The following is a 19,702-nucleotide window of genomic DNA, read 5'->3' on the forward strand; positions in this document are numbered from 1 at the left end:
TTTTGTTTTGCACAGGTAATTTTCTTGTAATTTTAACTAATTTCTTGTCATTATTTTGTGTCGTTTCTTGTATTTATTTCTTTGCATTTCACATCTTCTTTGTCATTTCTTTGTATTTATTGCCTTCCTTCCATGTTTTTGAAGGAAATCAGGTCAGTTTTCTCAGGTTTCAAAGAGTTAAACAAAAAAGCAAGCTTTACTGTAGCTGGTAAAATACATCCAAAACAGGCGGACAATAAAACTGAAGATACAAGTGGATGTAATTAAAAGTACAAAAGAAAGAGACACTAAAACTAAACTGAGAACAAACGAAGATGATACAATGAACATGAGGAAGCAATCCAACAACAAACACAGGCAGGGAAAATGAACAAATGAACCATGTCCACAGACAAACGGACAGAGGGAAAGACAGATATATATACACAGAGAGCCAATCACAAGAACAACACACAGCTGGAGCAGGCGGGCACAGGCAAAAAGAGGGAAACAGGGATTGTCTCCATTGACAATGAAGACAACGAGGGTGTGGTAGTTAACCCTATGGTGGAGCAATCAAGACTAATACAAGACAGGTGAAAAGTCTGAGACAGGGACTCACTAATGAGAGTGACACAAAGCAGGAGTGTATGAAAACAGGCAGGAAACAGACAAAAGTAGAAAGTAAGAGAAGACATGGCACATGAGGAGAGTGACCTTCAAAACAAACCGGAAACAAATTACAACTAAACCCTATGACCATGAAAACAGATTGTACTTACCCGCCACTGACACAGTGAGTTTCCTGAGGAGTGCCTGGTGTTTCCACCTGGGAAAAAAACACTTTGGAGGACAGAGCCCCTTACTCTGCCACTGATTGGCTTACCCTGACATTCTTACCCTAACCAATCCCAGTCCTCGTGCCTAAACCTAACCAATCCAACCAACAAAGGCAACGAGAGCTAGAGGCCCACAAGAAGAGTAGGGTGGGTCATTCCTTCACTATCCTAGGATTCACAAATTTGCTTCCTCAATTTTTAAAAAGCAGGCTCAAAAAACTATAAACCAAGATTCTGTAATTGTGTTGCCTATTTATCCTGTCAAATGTTGACATATTTTAGTGCACAGTTTGGGTGTGATTTGAGATCACTTGTTACTAGCTGTCTGTCATATTGTTTCCTGGGTCAAGACAGCTAAGCTTGTATTACGTCACCCACCAGCGAGAACATTTATTAGCCTGCTGTGATGCAGTGCATACTGGTAGTTGTAGGTTTCCTACCTCTTCAGTCAAAGCAAATGCCACAGCCTTTTTTCTCTGTTTTCTCTGGTCATGTAGCACCAATTTCAAAAGTATTTGCGTCTCTCTACAGCATAGACAGCCTAGTTTTATGAAAAGACCATTTTTTGGTAATGTGTAGCTGTTTGTGAGGACAGAGAGATGATGGTTGCACGGGAATGATAATCAGATCCCCTTCAGCATTCCTGTCATTCCTGCCTCTAAAGGTGATCTCCCTCACAGCGCGTCAGATTAGTAGGATCCTCTGAAACTTGACCCCGTGTGTCCTCTTCCGAGCTTAATTTTCATTAAAAAAAGATTCCACTGACAAACCTTCGAGAATTATGCTTTCTGTTTGAAAGATTTGTGGAGCTGTTAATACCTGTTTGCTCCTGCTTGCACAGCGTGAGTAGCAAGTCTGCACCTGGCTGACCTCAGCCAAGAGGTCCTGCCTTTCCTCTCACCCTCCACTGGACACCTACAGGCCTGTTCGCCTCACTCTTCACCTCGCCCATGCATTCTGACCCCGGCTAAATGGCAGGATTTATCTCACATTCCTCTGCACTGAAAACTCGCCGGCCAGGTGAGCCTCCAAGGTCAAACCTCAACAACAGCCCTGCTATCAGTGAAACCCGCAGGGCTATCTGTGCGGGGATCTAACACTCACCTCACAGCTCCAAAAGAGCACACGCAAGCACTTTTCAGACTGATCGTACTAGATTAGACTTATTTTAGACTTATTTTATACATACATGTGCAGCATATAAATAACTTCTGCACTTTTTACAAACACAATTCACGTCTTTAAGACAATATATCTTCAGTAGGGAAGATATACTGCTCATTTGGGGTAATGGAAACACAGTGAGCTCAGTGTGGTAAGAATGAGGTCACCTCTAATGTAAAGAGACCTGCGGCATACTGAGACTGTCTGGGTTTTCTGGCGTGACCCTCACTGGTAAGTTAGATTACAGCTTTGTCAGGCCCCGTGACACATCTAAATGAGTGAATTCTGCTTGTTGGTGTTATATGGGTGCAAGTTCTCGAGCTGCAGATCCAGTCGATGGATATCTTATCTACTTTGACAAGTTTTATTAAGACATTTATGAAAAACTGTGGAATTTCAATGCACATTCTTGCTGGCAAGACTGGACCGCAGACTTAAGTTTACATCCCAAAAGAGAATCTATCACCCAAGAGCGCAAAATTCCTTATGTCTGTATCTCACACAGAGTGTTTGAAGGTGTAAGGAAATGCCTGTGTAATGTGTAATCAGATCTGTATGGATGAGCTGGGTAAGTGGGTTATACTTCATGTTGAGTTTTCCTGCTGTTGACTCCCAAGGATACTCCCTTTCTCCAAGGCTTCAGCAGACTCAACTAATGGATTCCAGTCACAGCAACACAGCGTGGCTCATCTCCTTTTGCTTTTTTAGGGAGAAGACCTCATCGGAGCAGATATGAAGTCCAAATATCACTGACAAAGAAGCCTTGAGACTATTTAACCCTTTGAAACCTGAGCAAATTGGCTTGATTTCTTTCAAAAACATGGAAAGATAAACAAGAAATTACCACAAAAAATGAGTAAGAAATTAGTAAAAAGGTTACAAGAAATTTACCTGAAATAAGCATAAGGAAATGACCTGAGAGAGTACTAAAACAATAAATAATAACAATAATTTTTGTGACCTTGTTTTAAACACATAATTTTAATAAATAACAATATAGTTTTCTTGATATTTTTCCCTATTTATTTGATAATTTTCTAAGGACCCTCTTTGCTCACTCTGTATTTAAAAAAAAAAAATCAGATCATTGTCTGGTCACCCTTTACATTTTGTTCTTTTGCTATTTGCAGGACATTTCCTTTCTTGCCAAATTGCTGATTTTTTTCTTTTTTTTTTTGCTGGGCTTTTGAAAAAAATTAAACCAACAATGCTCTGATTTCAAAGGTTTAAATGCTTGTGAAAGGCGTTTGAATGAAGCACAAGGAAACTCATGTTGACTTGAGGTTTTTGTTTTTGTTTTTGTTTGCAACTGTTTGTTTGCCCAAAAAGACACCAAATGACCAAGACACATTTTTTTTTCCTGAAGTGTTTATTGTTCACTTGACATTACAAAATACCAGGTAGGAGTATAAACAGCACTTTGGGTAGAAACTATAATACAAAGTTTATAGAAAAGCTTCACTAATAATAAAAAAAAAAGACACATACAAAAAAACAAAAATAACAAAGACATCCTCATGTCAGTGTGCAAATAAGTTTATACAGACAGAAACGCTTCCATATGAGGCTACGCTTCTAGATAAATTATTTAAATAGCATATATCTACACAAATGAAATAACCTCAACATAAAACAAACATAATAATTTATCAAAAAATGCACAGGAAATATATATATATAGCAAAACATAGTCAAGACAACATTTCTTTTATCCTTTACGTTCCTGTTGGTCTTCTACAAAAATATCTTATGTACAGCATATAAATGATAATAAAGTCTTGCTGAAAAAAAAAGAAGAAGCCAACCAATTTATACTCTCTTGATAAGACAAATGATTCTTGTGTATTGCTGGCCTCAATACAAAAAGAATTAATGAGGTAATATTTGTACATAAAGGGTTTCCTTTGATTTTTCCCTTGTCAGCAATGTACACACAAGCTCAGGCACACCCGTCATGCACACTGTGCAGAAGCAGAATATTCAGAGATGCTATAAGTGTTGCCTATCTTTTACTTTTTTACTGTTTTGGTCAAACACCATAATCTTGGCATTATTGGGTATTTTAGTTAATTGGAATCATTTTCCGACATCTTTTTAAGATGCAAAAAGGGCAAGAATTAAAGCCTCTGTGATAAAAAAGTAAACACAAACAACCATACTTATAATGGTTACCTCGTGACAGGAAATAGACTGGCCCTAACTGTTTATGTCCCCTGACACGATCAGTAAAGATGAGAGATATGACCATGATATATGCTAATTACTGTTCCAAAGCAGTGTTCAGTGCGCCTGCTTCGGGGCCCTGTGCTGTCCTGAATTTTGTGCTCTCCTCGTTTCTTCTAGTGCTCTTTCCTGAGAAGACGAATATTTTGGGCCAGCCCTAAGCGTCAGATAAATATGAGACCTCGTACATAAAGGTCTGCATAAAAGTGGGGTGAGGGGTAACTAAAAAAATGTTGAAAAACTTGTTGTCTTCATAACTATATTTTTTGGGTGGCACATATGCACAAACACACAAACAACATTCACTCTCTTTGATAGTAAGTCAGTCCATACTGTCCATGGTCCCTCAACAGTTCCTTCAAAGGGTCAATGACCCCGGCCTAAGAAAGTTCTCCTACTGCTTTCTTCATACTGAAACAAGCATCTTTGAGTCCACAGCAGATGTATATTAATGCTCAAAAATATTAGTTATAAAAAATAAAAATAAAAACATGGAACACTCTTCCCTTTGGTCCCTCCTCCACAGAGGAATACCGCCAACAGTTCAGGTGTGCAAAGCAATAAAATGCAGCCCCCTACTTCAAAGCAGATCAGAGCAACAAAGTGAGAGAGGCTAGTTTCTTCTGAGCAGAGCTGCGCTCACAATTTGAGTTTGGTGCAGTGGTCCAGAATCATCATTGAACTTTCATTTTGGCTTAAAGTCCTGAGGTTAGTTTACCTCATTGTTAGCTCACTTGCTCGTCATTCCTCCAATGTGCAGTTCTCAAAAGAAAAAAAGTTAAAAGAGATATCAATCCAGGTCTCGTATTATATATTCATACTGATGGACATTCTTCTGGAAGGCTTTGTGGTCAAATTATGTATCTGGAAGAAATTCAAGAAAGAAAACACGTCACAAATAAAGTCTAAGGTGATTAAACAGTTATTTCTGAAATATGAAATCATCGCTCATGTGCTCACCTCTGCATTCGTATTTGAGGTCTGAGAAGTAAACCATCTCCTGAGAGAAGACGTACAAGCCTAATCGACCACCAGCGTAGGTCTTGTCGTAGATGTTTCCAGAATCAGCCATGATTCTCTTGCCTTCATACATGACGACTCTAAAAAAAAATCAAATATAATTGCATGAGCTCCTTGCCATTTTAAAATATATTGTGCAGGTTGTAACTGAATGCTTCTGAGGTTTTAAACTCACCTAATGAGTCCACTCTTGGGTCTGTGGGTCAGATGCCATCTGTAGGCGGTAAAGTCCTTCCAGCCAATGTTCTTGGGGTCGTGCCACAGAGTGCGCACCTAAAAGGATGAATTTCGACGGTTAAAATGAGAAAAGCTCAAAACACTGTGCTGAGTGACCTTTCTGAGTCAAAGCATCCACTCTCACCTGTCCTGGAGTGTCTCCGGTGTGCCACAGGGCATTCCTCAGATGCTCACCAGGCCCGGTGGTGGAGTTGACCACTTTGATTGACAGGCCAGAGTAGCCTTGAGCTCTTGTAGGTGTGTGGGACCAGTAGGTCTGTGTGATCTGTTTCCACATTACTGTGTAGAAGCGTGAGCTGGACTGGTAGCCAAAAACAAACCCGGCGTAGTCATCGTCTCTGTCCGTGTTGATGAAGAACGTTCCACTGAAATCCACCGCGCTGAACTCATCGTAACCTGAATTAAGATAAGAGACAGTTTAGACACAATTCGCCCCCATTTGTGTCCATGTAGCGAGATGTCTGTCTGTGTGCTACATACCAACAGCAATGCCAGGATCGCAGTTGACGGTCTGCACCAACTCCTTGCCCTGGTGCCGGACCACCCAGTTGGGATCTATCTGGGAGGTGCCCTTGGGATCCAGAGGAACCATCTGGAATCTGCGGAAGTCTGTTTCACTGATGGCAAAGTTCTCTGGGCACACATCGTAGATGTCAAGAACATTGTCTTGGTCAAAATCATCTTTGCATATATCACCACGGCCATCACCTGTAAGAAAAACATAGACATATGTCAAAACTAAACCCAAAATTAATCAGTTGTCAATCAAGTGACAAACGGTAACGATCTATCAGAAGACCACATATGACACAATGTTGAAAGACTGACTCACCATCAGAGTCCAGCTGATCAGGGTTATATGCCAGCCTACAATTGTCTTTGTCATCAGGAATGCCGTCGTTGTCATCATCATGGTCACAGGCGTCACCCTTGCCATCCTTGTCATGGTCTGCCTGGTTGGCGTTGGGTATGTAGGGGCAGTTGTCCAAGTTGTTCTGGTGACCGTCCTCGTCAATGTCCTGGTTGTTGTCACACTTGTCTCCTACGCGATCCGAGTCAGAGTCGATCTGTAGGAGATCAGAATTCCTTTATGGTGAGATTTCCCTCGCGCACTATAAGACTCTTGTCCTCCCTTCAGATAAATCCCTTCACTGTTTCTCGCCAGCCTCAATATGAGAGGTGCGACTGATTTAAATGTAGCCCCTTGTTTTCAGGTATGCAAGCAATGTCCCTTCAGACAAGTGTCCAGTGTCCTTGCACCTCAGAAATTACATATTCATATTTGTTCCAAAGGTGGATGAATAGAGCGAGGGAGCAAAGCTGTCACATTCCTCTCTTTTATTAAAGCAGGTGCGATTTGTGGTTCACTGGGAGCTTCTACATAGTTACATGACAGATCAAGCTATGCTGGAAAGATTTCATATGACGTTACCTGATCAGGGTTGTGCTCCAGAGGACAGTTATCACAATGGTCTCCAACTCCGTCCCTGTCGGTATCTCTCTGGTCCACATTGTAAACATATGGACAGTTGTCGTTCTCATTCAAGATACCTGTTGAGTCAAAACATACTCATCTTCAGGACTGTTCAAATGCTTTTAGAGGCTGATAAAGGTCATTAAAGATAACTTGGATGCAATTTAAAGAAACCACTTACCATCGCCATCAATATCAACAGCACAGGCATCACCCTCGCCATTGTTGTCAGTGTCGGTTTGGTCAGTGTTAGCCTCGAACACACAGTTGTCACAGCGGTCGCCAACGTCATCTCTGTCTGCGTCATACTGGGCAGGGTTGTACACTCTTGGGCAGTTGTCCTGAATTAATAGAGAAACATCAAAAGCACAATTAAATTAGTAAAATGGGTCATTACTTACAGGAATTATATTTATAGGAATGAAACTCTGCTTTTCATGGCTTGTTTTTCTCCAACTTTTGCTGGAATGTGATATTCCACCACGAGTGAGCTGGTAATTTATACCACAGCATTTTTCTTGCCCAACTTTCCAAATCCACATAAAGAATTATGGGCAACAAGCCACCTCGTCCTCTATCCTAGCTTTATTCTATGCTACTTGTTTTCCACTCTCTGGTAAAAGCACACACAAGGAGACTTTACATTCCTACTGCCTAAAGAAAGGATGGCTGCTGCTGATTGCTATGTCTGGTCTGTGAGGAAAGCAGTCCTCTGGGCTAAAATAAACTGCTGTGATGACTCACCCTATCATCGGGGATCCCATCATTGTCATCATCATGGTCACATTCATCACCCAGGCCATCTTTGTCGTGATCTTCCTGGCCAGAGTTAGGAAGGTTGGGGCAGTTATCCTGTAAAGGAACAAAGAGGCGGTTAAAGAGGCAATCATCACAATAATAGGCTGCAGATGGGTAATAATGGCCTTTTGGATTTCTGTCCATGTGGGGTCTGGCTACCTTCTTGCAGTGATAGGTGGCGTTTGCCACACAGATGAGGTCAGTGTTGGGCCAACCATCCAGGTCACTGTCCTCTCCGCAGATATGGCCATTCCCAGCATACCCTGGCTTGCACTCGCAACGGAACATGGACTCGGAGAAGACGCCCAAGTAGATGCAGTTTGCATTTTTATGGCAGTCGTGGCTGCCATCTTGGCAAGGGTTACGAGGTTTGCAAACCTAAAGAAAATTACAGAGAATTAAAAAAAATACAAGCAGCAAGCCTACAAGCCACATGCACAAGGAGTAAGTAATAACTCAAACCTGTTTTTTAGCAGTTGCCTGTTCCACTCCTCTTCCAAATGGCTGAGGACCGGAGAAACGTGCAGGGCAGGGGAGGCAGTTGTAGCCCGGCTCTGTGTTCTCACAGCGATGGACTCCGTTGTGTGTGTGGCAAGCATCGGGAACTTCTTTACATTCGTCAATGTCTTTGCAGGTGATGCCGTTCCCAGTGTAGCCAAGTGGGCACTTGCCGCACTTGAAAGAGCCATCGGGGAAGCTGGTGCACTTTGCGCCAGGGAAGCAGGGGTTTGAGAGACAACCATCTGTAGGGAGAAAGAACTGATACTTAAAAACGGTGATCTGTATTGAATAATGGCTTATTTTATTTATATTTATCAAATTTTAAATACGTACCAATAGGGCAATCCTGTTTGTTGCACACTTGAGACATAGTCGCATCACCAACACAATCCTTTCCTCCATATTTGGGGACGGGGTCGGAGCAGAGACGTTTGCGGTTCTGGACTCCACCACCGCATGTAACAGTGCAGGTGTCCCATGGTGACCAAGGACCCCAGCCTCCATTGACTAAAAAGCATCATAAAAACAACATTAAGTATGATCCGTTGAATTCATACACTCTAAGATACTGTCTAAACTTTGCTGATAAAAATTTAACTCACTAGGGCAGGGTGATTTTTGGCAGATTTCAGTTTGACGTCCTTCTCCCTGGCAGTCTCTACCACCCAACTGGGGTGTGGGAGAGTTGCAGAGGCGTATCCGGGTGATGACCCCCTCACCACAGGTCACAGAGCAAGAAGACCACGGAGACCAGTGGCTCCAACCGCCATCCTGTTTGACTGTGGGCAAGGCATATACAATTAATTCATCATGCTGTCGAAATGGAAAATATTTATGATCACAATGGCCATGTCAAAAGTGCTGAGTGACTTACAGCGTTTATCACATTCCTGGGGGTAGCAGTCACGGGTCTGGACAGAGGTGCCCTCACAGTTGCTGTTGATGCGATCACAGGAGCGTCCGCGCTGCTGGATGCCGCGACCACAAGTCACAGAACAATGGGTCCAGTCAGACCAGGCGGACCAGCCATCCTCTGCGTAGTCGCTCGCTGTAACAGGAAAGAGAGGATCGTTACCTTTGGGATTAGACATCTAGAAGGAGGTAAAGAAAACTTATGAGCAGATTTAAAGAGAAGCTTACGTGGTCCACAGCGAGGGCAGCACTCTCCATCAGGTACGGTGGCGTTAGCACATGGGATCAGAGGGCAGGAGATTTTGCGACAAATGGTAGCAGAGTTCTGGGTGGAGGAACAGTCGAATTAGTACAAGAATAATGAGTGAGCATTGCTGGTGCTGTTCCAAGTTTAACTGCCACATTTCACAATGGAGTGATCTTTTTAAAGGACATGACACTCCTGCTGTGTTCATTAAAAAAACCATAATCCTAACCAACACTTTATGACTAACACCTAACTAATTACATGACCTTCACTAGAGGTTGCTGGTGGGGAAAATGCCCCCATGCTGCTTTGTTGCTAGTTGAGAAGAAGTGTTGACGGCTTTCAGACAGTGCTAACACTATTATCACTTCATTACAGCAGGGATACAGGAAACACGGCGATGTCTGCTGATCCCTGGCTTCTTTAAAAGGCTGCATTCCAGCAGGTGTGATGACAATTACCTGGCAGGTGCACTCGGTGCAGCCGTCAACGGTCCATTCCTCTTTGTCCTTGTGCACGATGCCGTTGTGGATGCAGATCCCACTGTGGATGTTCATTTGAGTTTTCAGCAGTGTACTGTCCTCAGACTGGAGGAAAAAAGAGAGAAACAGAGAAAGAGAACTGCTCAGGATGGAGGATGGAAAACTTACACTTTGCCAAAGTTCCAATACAAATGAATCACCGACCGACACCGTGATTAAAACATTGCTTGACTCTAGCGAAGCAGTGCAAACGCGACCGACAGCCAGACATATTTGTGTATTCACATGGGTCTCATTAAGAACTTGGCCGGGGGAGTGCCATTACAGTGACAAGTGGCTACGCACTGGGAATGCGTTGACTGGAAGCGGAGACGGAGAGGAAAGGAGGGAGTGAATGATGACAAAAAGCAGACCCTGGTGGCCCTTGGAGCTTACCACTTTGCGGAGCTCGTTTGACAGCTGTTTAACGACCACGCCGAGTCCCTTGAGCTCCTTAAACATGCCTGCGATGTCCTCACAGGAGAAGCCACAGACAGTTTGCAGGTCTGAATAAAGGAAAGAAGATGCCAATGAGTTTCTTCACCTCTTACAGATTACTACTGAGACAGAGAGTTGTCTCTTTAGGGAGGGGAGGTCTCACCTTTGGCTTTGTGGCCGGTGTAATCAGTCCTAATAGCAGGGCTGGAGCCATTAACTGGGTTGTCCAGGGTCATGACATCAGTTAAGGTAGCTGCAGGGGGGAAAGAGGACAGAAGACAAATTAATCTCTACTCACCGGCGCACACTATGGTAGGATGACATATTTTGCAGCTGAATAAGATCCACACAGTTAAGGAAAATTTATATATTTGATCTTTTTTTGCAGACTTACCTCCATTCTGACATCCCTTATTTCTCAGTATGGCATTAAGAGTGGTCCCAAAGACAAAGCGCACATTCTGAAGCACTCCCTGAAGGACAATAAATACCAGTTAAGAGACTTAGTTGTATTAAAAGTTTATTTTCTTACAACACACAAAATATCTGTGAGCTTACCATGAATCTGTCCCTCACAGCACCCTTTCCAATCCTGAGCTTGGCGATGTCCGCCACCTCCTGGGACAGCACTCTCTGGATCGGCAAATCCATCTCCGACACATTGATCTCCTCACAGCCGACATAAAGCTGCACCCGGTCATCCTGAACGAAAAGTGTGATGTTCTTCCAGTGTCCGGTGGCCAAATCAGCATCTTCGATGGACACGACCTGCTGCTGGTTCGAAGTGGAGTAGACCACATCCAGAGTATTCGCCTTCCCATTGGAGATGATCTCGAAAACAGGTCCGGATCCATCCTTCTTCTCAATGGTCAGGAGGCTGCCCCTGGTTTTCTTGAATTGCTTCAGGTTGACAAGGAGGAGGAAGCCCCTCTCAGCCTGGATGGAGTCGAGGAGGTCCCTCAGGTAGGTGTCGGGGACTTGGGGGATCAGGTCTGCGTTCAGGATCTTATATGCAGGGCTGTAAGGATCTGCACCTTTGACCAAACTCACACCGTTGTGTCTCTTGTTTACCCGGGCCAGCTCAAATAAGTCAAACACACTGTCATCATCCCGACTCTCTGTGGTTAAAGAAAAAAAAAAAGCATTGTTGAGTTTTTTTCTCTCATAATGACAGTGAGAATGAAAATGGGGAAAACAAAGACACCACAGAAGCAATAAGCTGTATTCACAAGAATTTTGCAACAGAAAAACATTATGAAACTATGACTTTATTACAGAATGTTATTAAAATATTATAATGAGTGAGTATCAAAACTTAAGTTAGAGTCTCTGTAGGAAGGATTACTTTAAATATGGAAATACTTTTAAAGTTTTTACAGGTAAAAAAAAAAAAAAGACCACGGATAATATTTTTCTATATTTTTCTATATTATCTTATATTCTCACCTGCCAATCTTGCGCCTTCACAGCTCCAAAGCATCAACAGCAAAAAGATGCCACACAGCATCATGTCGAAATCTGAAGTGATCCCTGAATGCAACCAGGAATAACAAACACGCCGTTACGGGACACATCTACTACATTTTGCCATACATAAATAATGAGAATATTAAAAAACATAGTCTACAAACCTTTAAAATGAAAATTCCCTCCGAAAAATATTTTTTTAAAAAGTCCTCGCTTTTCCGATTATTTATCCTCTTCCTCTCAGCAATTGTAGCAGCTCATAAGTTTTGTGTAAAGTCGCAAAGTCTCTCTGAGCTCCTGTCCGGGATTTATCCGGTGCTTGGACTTAATTCTACTGCCTTATCCTGCCGACACAAGTGCTATTTAAACAGTTAGAGGACATTCCTGAGGTCCCGCCTGGACCAATGAGCTGAGAGGGACGGACTTGTTTTCTTACCTCACAGCCAGTCAGAGGAACATCCGAGACGCACACACAGAGAGGAAAAAATGCATTCCTGAGCTGAATTTCCATCACCGGGCAAATATTTCATACACACTCCGCAGCCAAGATTTGGTCGTTTCCGGTCTCATAAAAAGTTTAATTATTCGGCAAATAGTCTTCATTTTATTTAGCTGTCGTTTTACTTAAAAAAATATATAGATTTATTTTTCATATGATCCAAAGTAAGTGGGCCAATTAATTCAGTAAGCTGGTAACACAAAACCAGTTATGAGTGGATTTAAAAGACATATAAAACATTAAATTATATTCCATCACCTACAGTCATGTATTAATTTCATCTAATATTTATGACAGGCGACAGGAGGATTTTTTACTGCTTTTTGTGTGCGTCTCATTTTGCTATTCCTAGTCTGGCCACCAGGGGACTCAGTGAGTGATAAATGGTGTGTGGACTGGTCTGTTAGATTCTGTCTGGGTTACTTTTTACCTATAAAGTGTAAAAATAGTTAAAGGAATGTATGACACATGCGTGACTACAATAAGCATGTTGACATGTTTGAAAAGCATGCTTTGTGTAAAAATACCAAAATTACAATACCTGTTCTTGAGTAAATGTATTTCAACACAATAAAAACCACAAAATATTAGAAATAATGGAAAATATTGGAGAATAGTGTTGTAAAAAAACAGTTTTTTTACACTGCATTCAAATCCTGTTTTAAATTAAGTTAGAAAAGATTACAAAAACAGTCCAAAATTTATATGCACCAACACCTAAAAAGAACAATAGGACACACACATTAAATATACAGTGTATTATTAAGGTACAGAGGTGTTTTATGTATTTTTTTAATTCTCATGAGGTGTAATTATTGTGTCATACACATTATGGCCTTCTTCGCCTATATGATTAGTGTTATTACACACATAAACTATCATACATTAATATATACATATAATATATATACTATCATATACTATTACTATATGTCATATTTCTATTATTATTGTTATAGTTGTCATTATTGTTGTTGCTGTGCATCACTCGCTCTCTCTCTCTCTCCCTTTATGAATTATTTGGTAATATGGATTATCTTTACTGTAATGTTATTGTGTTAGGTTATTCTTCTCTTCTGTTTCTCCCAAATGGTGGAACAAACTTCCAAACTCTGTGCGTTCTGCTGAGTCCCTTTCTACTTTTAAGAGACAATTGAAAACTCAATTGTTCCGAGAACACCTAGGCACTTAACCTGACTCTTCTCCGCTTTGCCCTTTGGGGTAGAGTAAGTCAGATGGTCCAAAACCCAGCACCTAATGATTATCTAGCACTGACAAAGTTGTGTGATGTTGTATGTTGACTGTCATCGTAAGTAGTGATACTGAGATTGTTGAATCTCAGATGCTGAGATCGCAACTGGTTATTACTTTGGTTTCCATAAAAAAAAAAAAAAAAAAGTGATGAGCGGCACTTCTTCTGCCACTAGACGGCAATACCTGTGACCAATCACACCTGAAGCACTTTTTGCACTTACTAAGGGTTTTTTCCTTAAGTCTAAATTCTTGCTTGTGTTGTACGTCGCTTTGGATAAAAGCGTCTGCTAAATGAAATTGTAGAATTGTAGAATTGTTATTCTGTACATCTGACATCTTTTGCACGTCTGTCAGTCCTGGTAGAGGGATCCCTCCGTAGCTGCTCTTCCTTAAGTTTCTTTCTTTCTCTCTCTTTTTTTTTTTTTTAATTTTTGGGGGAGTCTCTCTGTATCCGCAGTGTGGTTTAAAGGACAGAAGGATGTCGTGTGTTGTAAAGCCCTCTGAGGCAGATTGTGCTTTGTGATATTGATGTATATAAATTCAACTGAATTGAGCTGCAGCAAAGAGTTAAAAGAATATTTACTGCTTTGCCTCTAGTCTACAAAAGCAGTGAGGGTTTGCCAGGTCTTATGGAATATCTCAATGGAACCTCGTTAAGTGAGATTTTCCAGTCAAATTTATTACATAACATCTCTGATCAGCGTAGTGGAAGTGGCGGGTTGTGCCTGTTTCCAGTCCAGTTAAAAGGGTTATGAACCTTGCCAGAGTGGAAGTGAATCGTCGGAGGACTCTCCTCTCCCTAAATATGGCCAGCACTTGGGCAGAGAACGTGTTTTGTATTGTGTATTTTGTGTTCAGTATTGTGAAAACAGGGGGGAATTACTCCATTAAATCCTTTAATGTTTAGGTTTTAAAGTTGTTATTAAGAAAAGATAAATGACACACCTTTATGAAAACGGATTGCTTAGGTTTAAAACTGAGGCTTTAAGCCTCTCTCTGGGGCCACAGGATAAATCTTAGGGGCCATGAGATAATTAACTGGAATTGGAAAGATGAAAAAAAACTGCTGCATGGTTTTATTTGTGAAATATTAGATAATTCAACTTTTGGGGCAAATTCAGAAAAGGAAAGTGTCTCTTTGGCATAACGCCTGTTTACACTGTTTTTTCTAAAGGGATACAAGCTAACAGATTTGGAACAACTAGCTTTATCCTATTTTATAAGTGCTATATATATTTAAAATAAAAATCTTAATCTGTAATGTAACTATAAATGTAATGGCATGAAGTGTACATTTGTCCCTGAAAAGTTATCTAGTAGAAGTATAAAATGGTGGAAAATGGAAATACTTAAGTAATGTAAAGAAGAAATGGTGCTTGGATTAAATGTGCTTGGTTACTTAACTACCATGACGTCACTCATTGGTTTGTGGACTTCTGTTCTCAAAGGAACAAATTTAGCATTTTGGCTGTCACCATCTTGATTCTTTGAAGATAAAGTACTTAATAAAGTTTTAAAATTCTACTGAACTCAAAAATTTACATAGATTCTTTAAAAACTGTGACGTCAATAGGCAGATGTAGGTTAAGGTTGATGGATGAGCATTTAATCTTTGACCTTTTTCTCCTCTTCTTCTTTCCCAGACTTATGTCACTTCACCCCTGACCACAGATGTTTTTTTTCTGTTTTCTCTGAATCACACCAGCCTGCACACTTTCAGATACAGAGGAAAGTTGAAGAAAGACCATGAGTGTGTTTTTCTTGTAGAAACAAGAACAGGGAAGCACAAAGGCACCCATATGCTTTTAGACTCTACAATAGAAGAACTGTCTAAAAATACTTTAGATATATATAGACCTCTAATTGTAACGAGACACAACATCTGGATACCTGTTCGTCAGCCAGTGTATACACACCACAGGAATTAAGATTTTTATGATCTCTGTCACACACAGGATTTACAGCATGTTGTACTCACATCAGTGAAACATTAGCCTGCAGGCAGTAATGATGCTTCACTGGTCATTCACACGAAAAGTGGCTCCATGATTGTGAAATAGGACAGAGGTGGGATGAGAGTCTTTGGTTTCATGGGAAAGACTTTTGGCGATATCATAGGCAGGTGTGAGTGGTCACATACCTGTGGGCGTGACTGTGTGACCTCACAGCGTGGGAGGTGGAAGTGACAAGAGTGTGTTGGAGGTGAAGAGACTCGCCAAGCTCTGATGAAAACCCACTAAAGTGAGCCAAAACTACAGCGGAGACAGATAGCATGTGTTTACTCTGAGCGTCTCTCCTGGTGTTAGTTTCCAACTGAGGGCGCTTACATGCACTCGTCAGTGAGTGGGAGAGCTCGTTTGTGTTTAATCGCAGAATTTCTCTGCTCCTTCCTGCAAGGGCTCCAGATAAAACACCTAAAACTGACAGAAAATAATTGCCTCGTGTAGTTTAGTCTGTTTCTGTTTCGAAATGGATAAGCTCTGTCCCAGAATATGTTTAACATTAATGTAATCATTTGTAATACAGTCATACAAATACATTTCTGTTTTGCAGCATCGCATAACATCGCTCCAGTTTTAGGAAAGTCTGCTCATAGATTTATGTTTATTGAAGCACTGATAGAACCACTTGAAACACGCCACGGTGGTTAGTTTATAATCAATAATATATCAATTTATATCATATGAGGTAGGCCTAGAGCGCCTGTGAAAAGTGATCCTGTCGGCTCCTTCAGCTTGGTCATGTAATTTAGTCCATTTTGCCTTTTCTGACATTGTAGGCTGCTGCTCTATAATTGTCCATGTTTCAGACAGGTTGTGTGTGTGTGTGTGTGTGTGTGTGTGTGTGTGTATGTGTTTTCGACATCGTGAATGATTCTGATAATCATGGTTTCTTGTTGTGAAATGTTTAAATGTAGTTCTGGGTACAGTTGCTTCTGTTGTTTTACAAATTAAAATCCACTGCAGATGCTAAAGTCACTGGTAACGCTGCCAGTAGTGACCTAGAACATGCTTTAGACTGTGTTGTGTACATGTATGTATAAAGAGAACTTGTCATTCATTCTTAAGTTGTTCAGTGGCATATGGAGCCAAAAAAAAAAAAATAATAACCTGGCACCTTTGACTTCTTTCTATCTTCTCTTCCAGACAGACTTGTGTCACTTCTCCCCTTACAAAAGAGGCATTTGTTTTGTTTTTGTTTTTTCTTCTGTGAATCACACCAGCATGTGCACTTTTGCATGAAGAGGAAAGTGTAAGAAAGAAAATGAGTGTGTAAAAGAAGACATTAAAACCTTACATAACAAAATCTGTCTGCCAGCACCTCTAAAGCTGAATAATTAATATATTATAATTGTTTCCCTACGGTCTTTGTACCACAACAAGCTAACTGACTGCTGGTAGTAGCTTTGTATTGACGGCACAGACATAAGGGATATCAATTTTCTTATCTATCTCTCTACAAGAAAGCAGATATGTGTGTTTTCCAAGATGTCAAACTATTCCTCTTTGCAGAGATCTTCAGATAATCTAAAACAAGAAAACAGATTTGAAATCACAATAAAACAGGGCACCCCAGGGTACATTTAGAGGTAATGCTCAAGCATTGTTTCTATATAATGTGGACTAATAAAATGTAATGAGAAGTTTCAAAACCAGTCCAAAACAATGACGCAGACAATCAGGATATCAATGAAAAAAGAACTCTATGGCAACACTAAACAATCACACAAACAACAGAGAGAGCAGAGTTGCACCTTACATATATACAGTACATTGGTGAGATGATGACTAATTGGCTGGCATGCAATTGAGCAAAAGATCAGATAACATTAAAAGCCACTGCACTATATTCAACGTTGCTATTTTACAATACGCCTCAGGCTTCAGCTGCCTGAGTGACGTACATGAAAAACAGTTCAGCTACACTAAAGACAAATGTAAGGTAGTAGCCAGGTAGGACATCCATCAAATTATCTGTTTGTAGCTATAAGAGGGGATTTATGTTTCTGTTCAACACTTGTTTGTACTTGTGCATGTATCAGAGAGAAGAAACACAGTGAGCGAGCTATTAAGTGCTTAAGGACTGACATAAACTGAACCTCATCACTGTTAGTGGGAAGGATTAGAGCTTTTTGTATAATTATCAAGCACACTACAATTGTGATTATGTTCGTGACATTACACTGAAATAAAAGGTAATGAGAAAATTACACTCGGGATATCAATGTTTCCAAAATGATACACTCTAAATGATAAACCTGTGGTCTATTAAGGCTTCTTCAATTATTCACTCTGAGCAAAACAAGCCAGTGTGGGTTTTTTCCATCTGAAAAGTTGCATTAGTTTTGTTTTTATAGCAGCATGGTAACAGCATGCTGAGCTGGAACGACTTCTGAGGGTGGGCAGTTTATGGGAATGCTATGACGCAGCGAGTCAACGTTATCGAACAGACAGGTTAAGACTTTCTCCCGAAATTTACCATCTTTCGAAATGACTCATCAAACAATTGAAATCCGTGCCACAGTTGATCTGGATGTGTTCCACCGTAGTATCCCCTGCAGCTATAGTTTTAAACGGCAGGATCGCATGTTTCTTTCATAAGAGAGATGTGCATTAAAGACCAACGTGTCTAATCAGCTACAAAACATGCCCCGGGGGATTAAGCTTGTTTTTAAGCATGTTTTTTTTAGGGGAAAAGAAATTACAACAGCTTGAGAATGAAGGTGGAAAGAGTGAATAAGAGATCTACGTATATGGCTACTAGTCACAGACAGAATAACATGAGTAACTAAAAAACTATCAGAAGGTCACCAGAGAGGTTATCATTAATCACAATCATCCTCAACAACTGTTGATTCACGTTAAAGAACCGACGATAATCCATAACTCCTGTCTGGTCAGACCTACAGTGACCTTTGTGTGCAACATACTTTAGTAACTCTTATCTAAATGTGTGAACGCTCTTCCAAGGATATCTGGGATTTAAAAGATATCATTTATGAAAGGAACTGAAAGAAGTGTGTTGCCAGACAAAACTAATTTTTTCATTCTTTCAACTGTTGTCTCTGGCACATGCCAGAAGACTAAAATGACTTGGACCCGTTGGCTGTTGTAAATCATTGATCGTAATCCATGCTTGGCCTCGGAGGGATAAAAGAGGGAAATATGGATATTACCGGTGGCTTTGGAGCTGGCGTAGCATGGTGAGAATGATGTTCTGTGAAACAGCATTATGAGGAACTGCTCTGTCTGTGGTAAAATACATCTATGAAAATATTCTCTGTGTATTTTTTTTCCAATATTTTGCACCATTAATCAATCTTGTTTGATGTTTTGACTTATAGCAACATATGCAAAAATACGATGGATTTCAGTTTCAGGGAATCTGATGTGCTAAACGCAGCTGCTGCAAAACCAGACAGGGATTAGATCTTCTTGTGGTGGCATCAAGTTAGTTCATCCTTGGATGTATGCATGGAAGAAAATGATTAATTGGTTGCAGTGAGTCCGCTCGATTCCGGCAAGTGATGTCAGAGTCTGATTATGTTGGACGGACGCTCTGAAAGCTCGTCGTCTCTTTCTGTTTACAGACCGACACCAAGTCATCCGTGGTGCTCCTCGCATGCCAGTTGTACAAGCACAGAGGGCTGCAGTTTCAGTGAGTGATGGAGGTAAATGATCACTGCTGTTCTGTGACATTTTTCCTGCTAAATGCACACCTTTGACTAATGAGCTGACAGACCACACGCCACTTGACTGTAAGAGGAAAACTGTACGCAGGAATGTTTTAAAGATCTTTTGAAAGAAGCACGAATGAGTGTTTGGTTTGTGAAAGAACTGAGGCTCATCACACTGGAGTTCCTGATGACCACACAAGTGGATAATGACTAACTAAATGGTTAGGCAACACCAACTCAGACAGCTAAAATTAGAGCTCCTGACAACAGAGAAAGGTCAGAAGGAGTGAAAACTTGCAGCAGCTACACATGATTTAAAAAGACTTTTTGGATATCAAAGAACAAAAAGTGATAATCTGCTTAGTTGCTTTGGTTAATGTGTCAATAAAAAGTGCAGCAACATTAACATTAATTTGAAGTCATGTCTCTGACCACCTAACAAATGTTAGTCA

General features: G+C 40.8%; 1 protein-coding gene across 1 annotated transcript; it reads right to left on the minus strand.

Moving 5' to 3' along the window:
• Positions 1 to 3,332: 3,332 nt before the first annotated feature.
• LOC121953263 (thrombospondin-1-like) lies at positions 3,333 to 12,163 on the minus strand. Its single transcript, XM_042500250.1, has 22 exons — positions 11,985 to 12,163; positions 11,800 to 11,883; positions 10,912 to 11,471; positions 10,748 to 10,826; positions 10,517 to 10,606; positions 10,312 to 10,421; positions 9,856 to 9,981; positions 9,376 to 9,472; positions 9,110 to 9,283; positions 8,838 to 9,014; positions 8,569 to 8,742; positions 8,197 to 8,477; positions 7,894 to 8,112; positions 7,681 to 7,788; positions 7,118 to 7,277; positions 6,895 to 7,013; positions 6,295 to 6,529; positions 5,943 to 6,170; positions 5,587 to 5,858; positions 5,401 to 5,498; positions 5,166 to 5,305; positions 3,333 to 5,069 (listed from the first exon to the last, which is right to left on the minus strand). The coding sequence occupies exons 2-22, from the start codon at positions 11,861 to 11,863 to the stop codon at positions 5,062 to 5,064; spliced, it is 3,519 nt and encodes a 1,172-aa protein (XP_042356184.1). The 5' UTR covers positions 11,864 to 11,883; positions 11,985 to 12,163; the 3' UTR covers positions 3,333 to 5,061.
• Positions 12,164 to 19,702: the final 7,539 nt, after the last annotated feature.

Source organism: Plectropomus leopardus, chromosome 14, assembly GCF_008729295.1.
Source record: "Plectropomus leopardus isolate mb chromosome 14, YSFRI_Pleo_2.0, whole genome shotgun sequence".
Taxonomy (NCBI): domain Eukaryota; kingdom Metazoa; phylum Chordata; class Actinopteri; order Perciformes; family Serranidae; genus Plectropomus; species Plectropomus leopardus.

Excerpts from the sequence above, each read along its gene's own strand:
- LOC121953263 (XM_042500250.1), bottom strand. The coding sequence starts at position 11,863 with ATGATGCTGTGTGGCATCTTTTTGCTGTTGATGCTTTGGAGCTGTGAA. Across the intron at positions 8,113-8,196 it reads AGGCAACTGCTAAAAAACAG|GTTTGCAAACCTCGTAACCC; the intron begins GTTTGAGTTATT and ends AATTTTCTTTAG. Across the intron at positions 6,171-6,294 it reads TGATCAGCTGGACTCTGATG|GTGATGGCCGTGGTGATATA; the intron begins GTGAGTCAGTCT and ends TTTTTCTTACAG.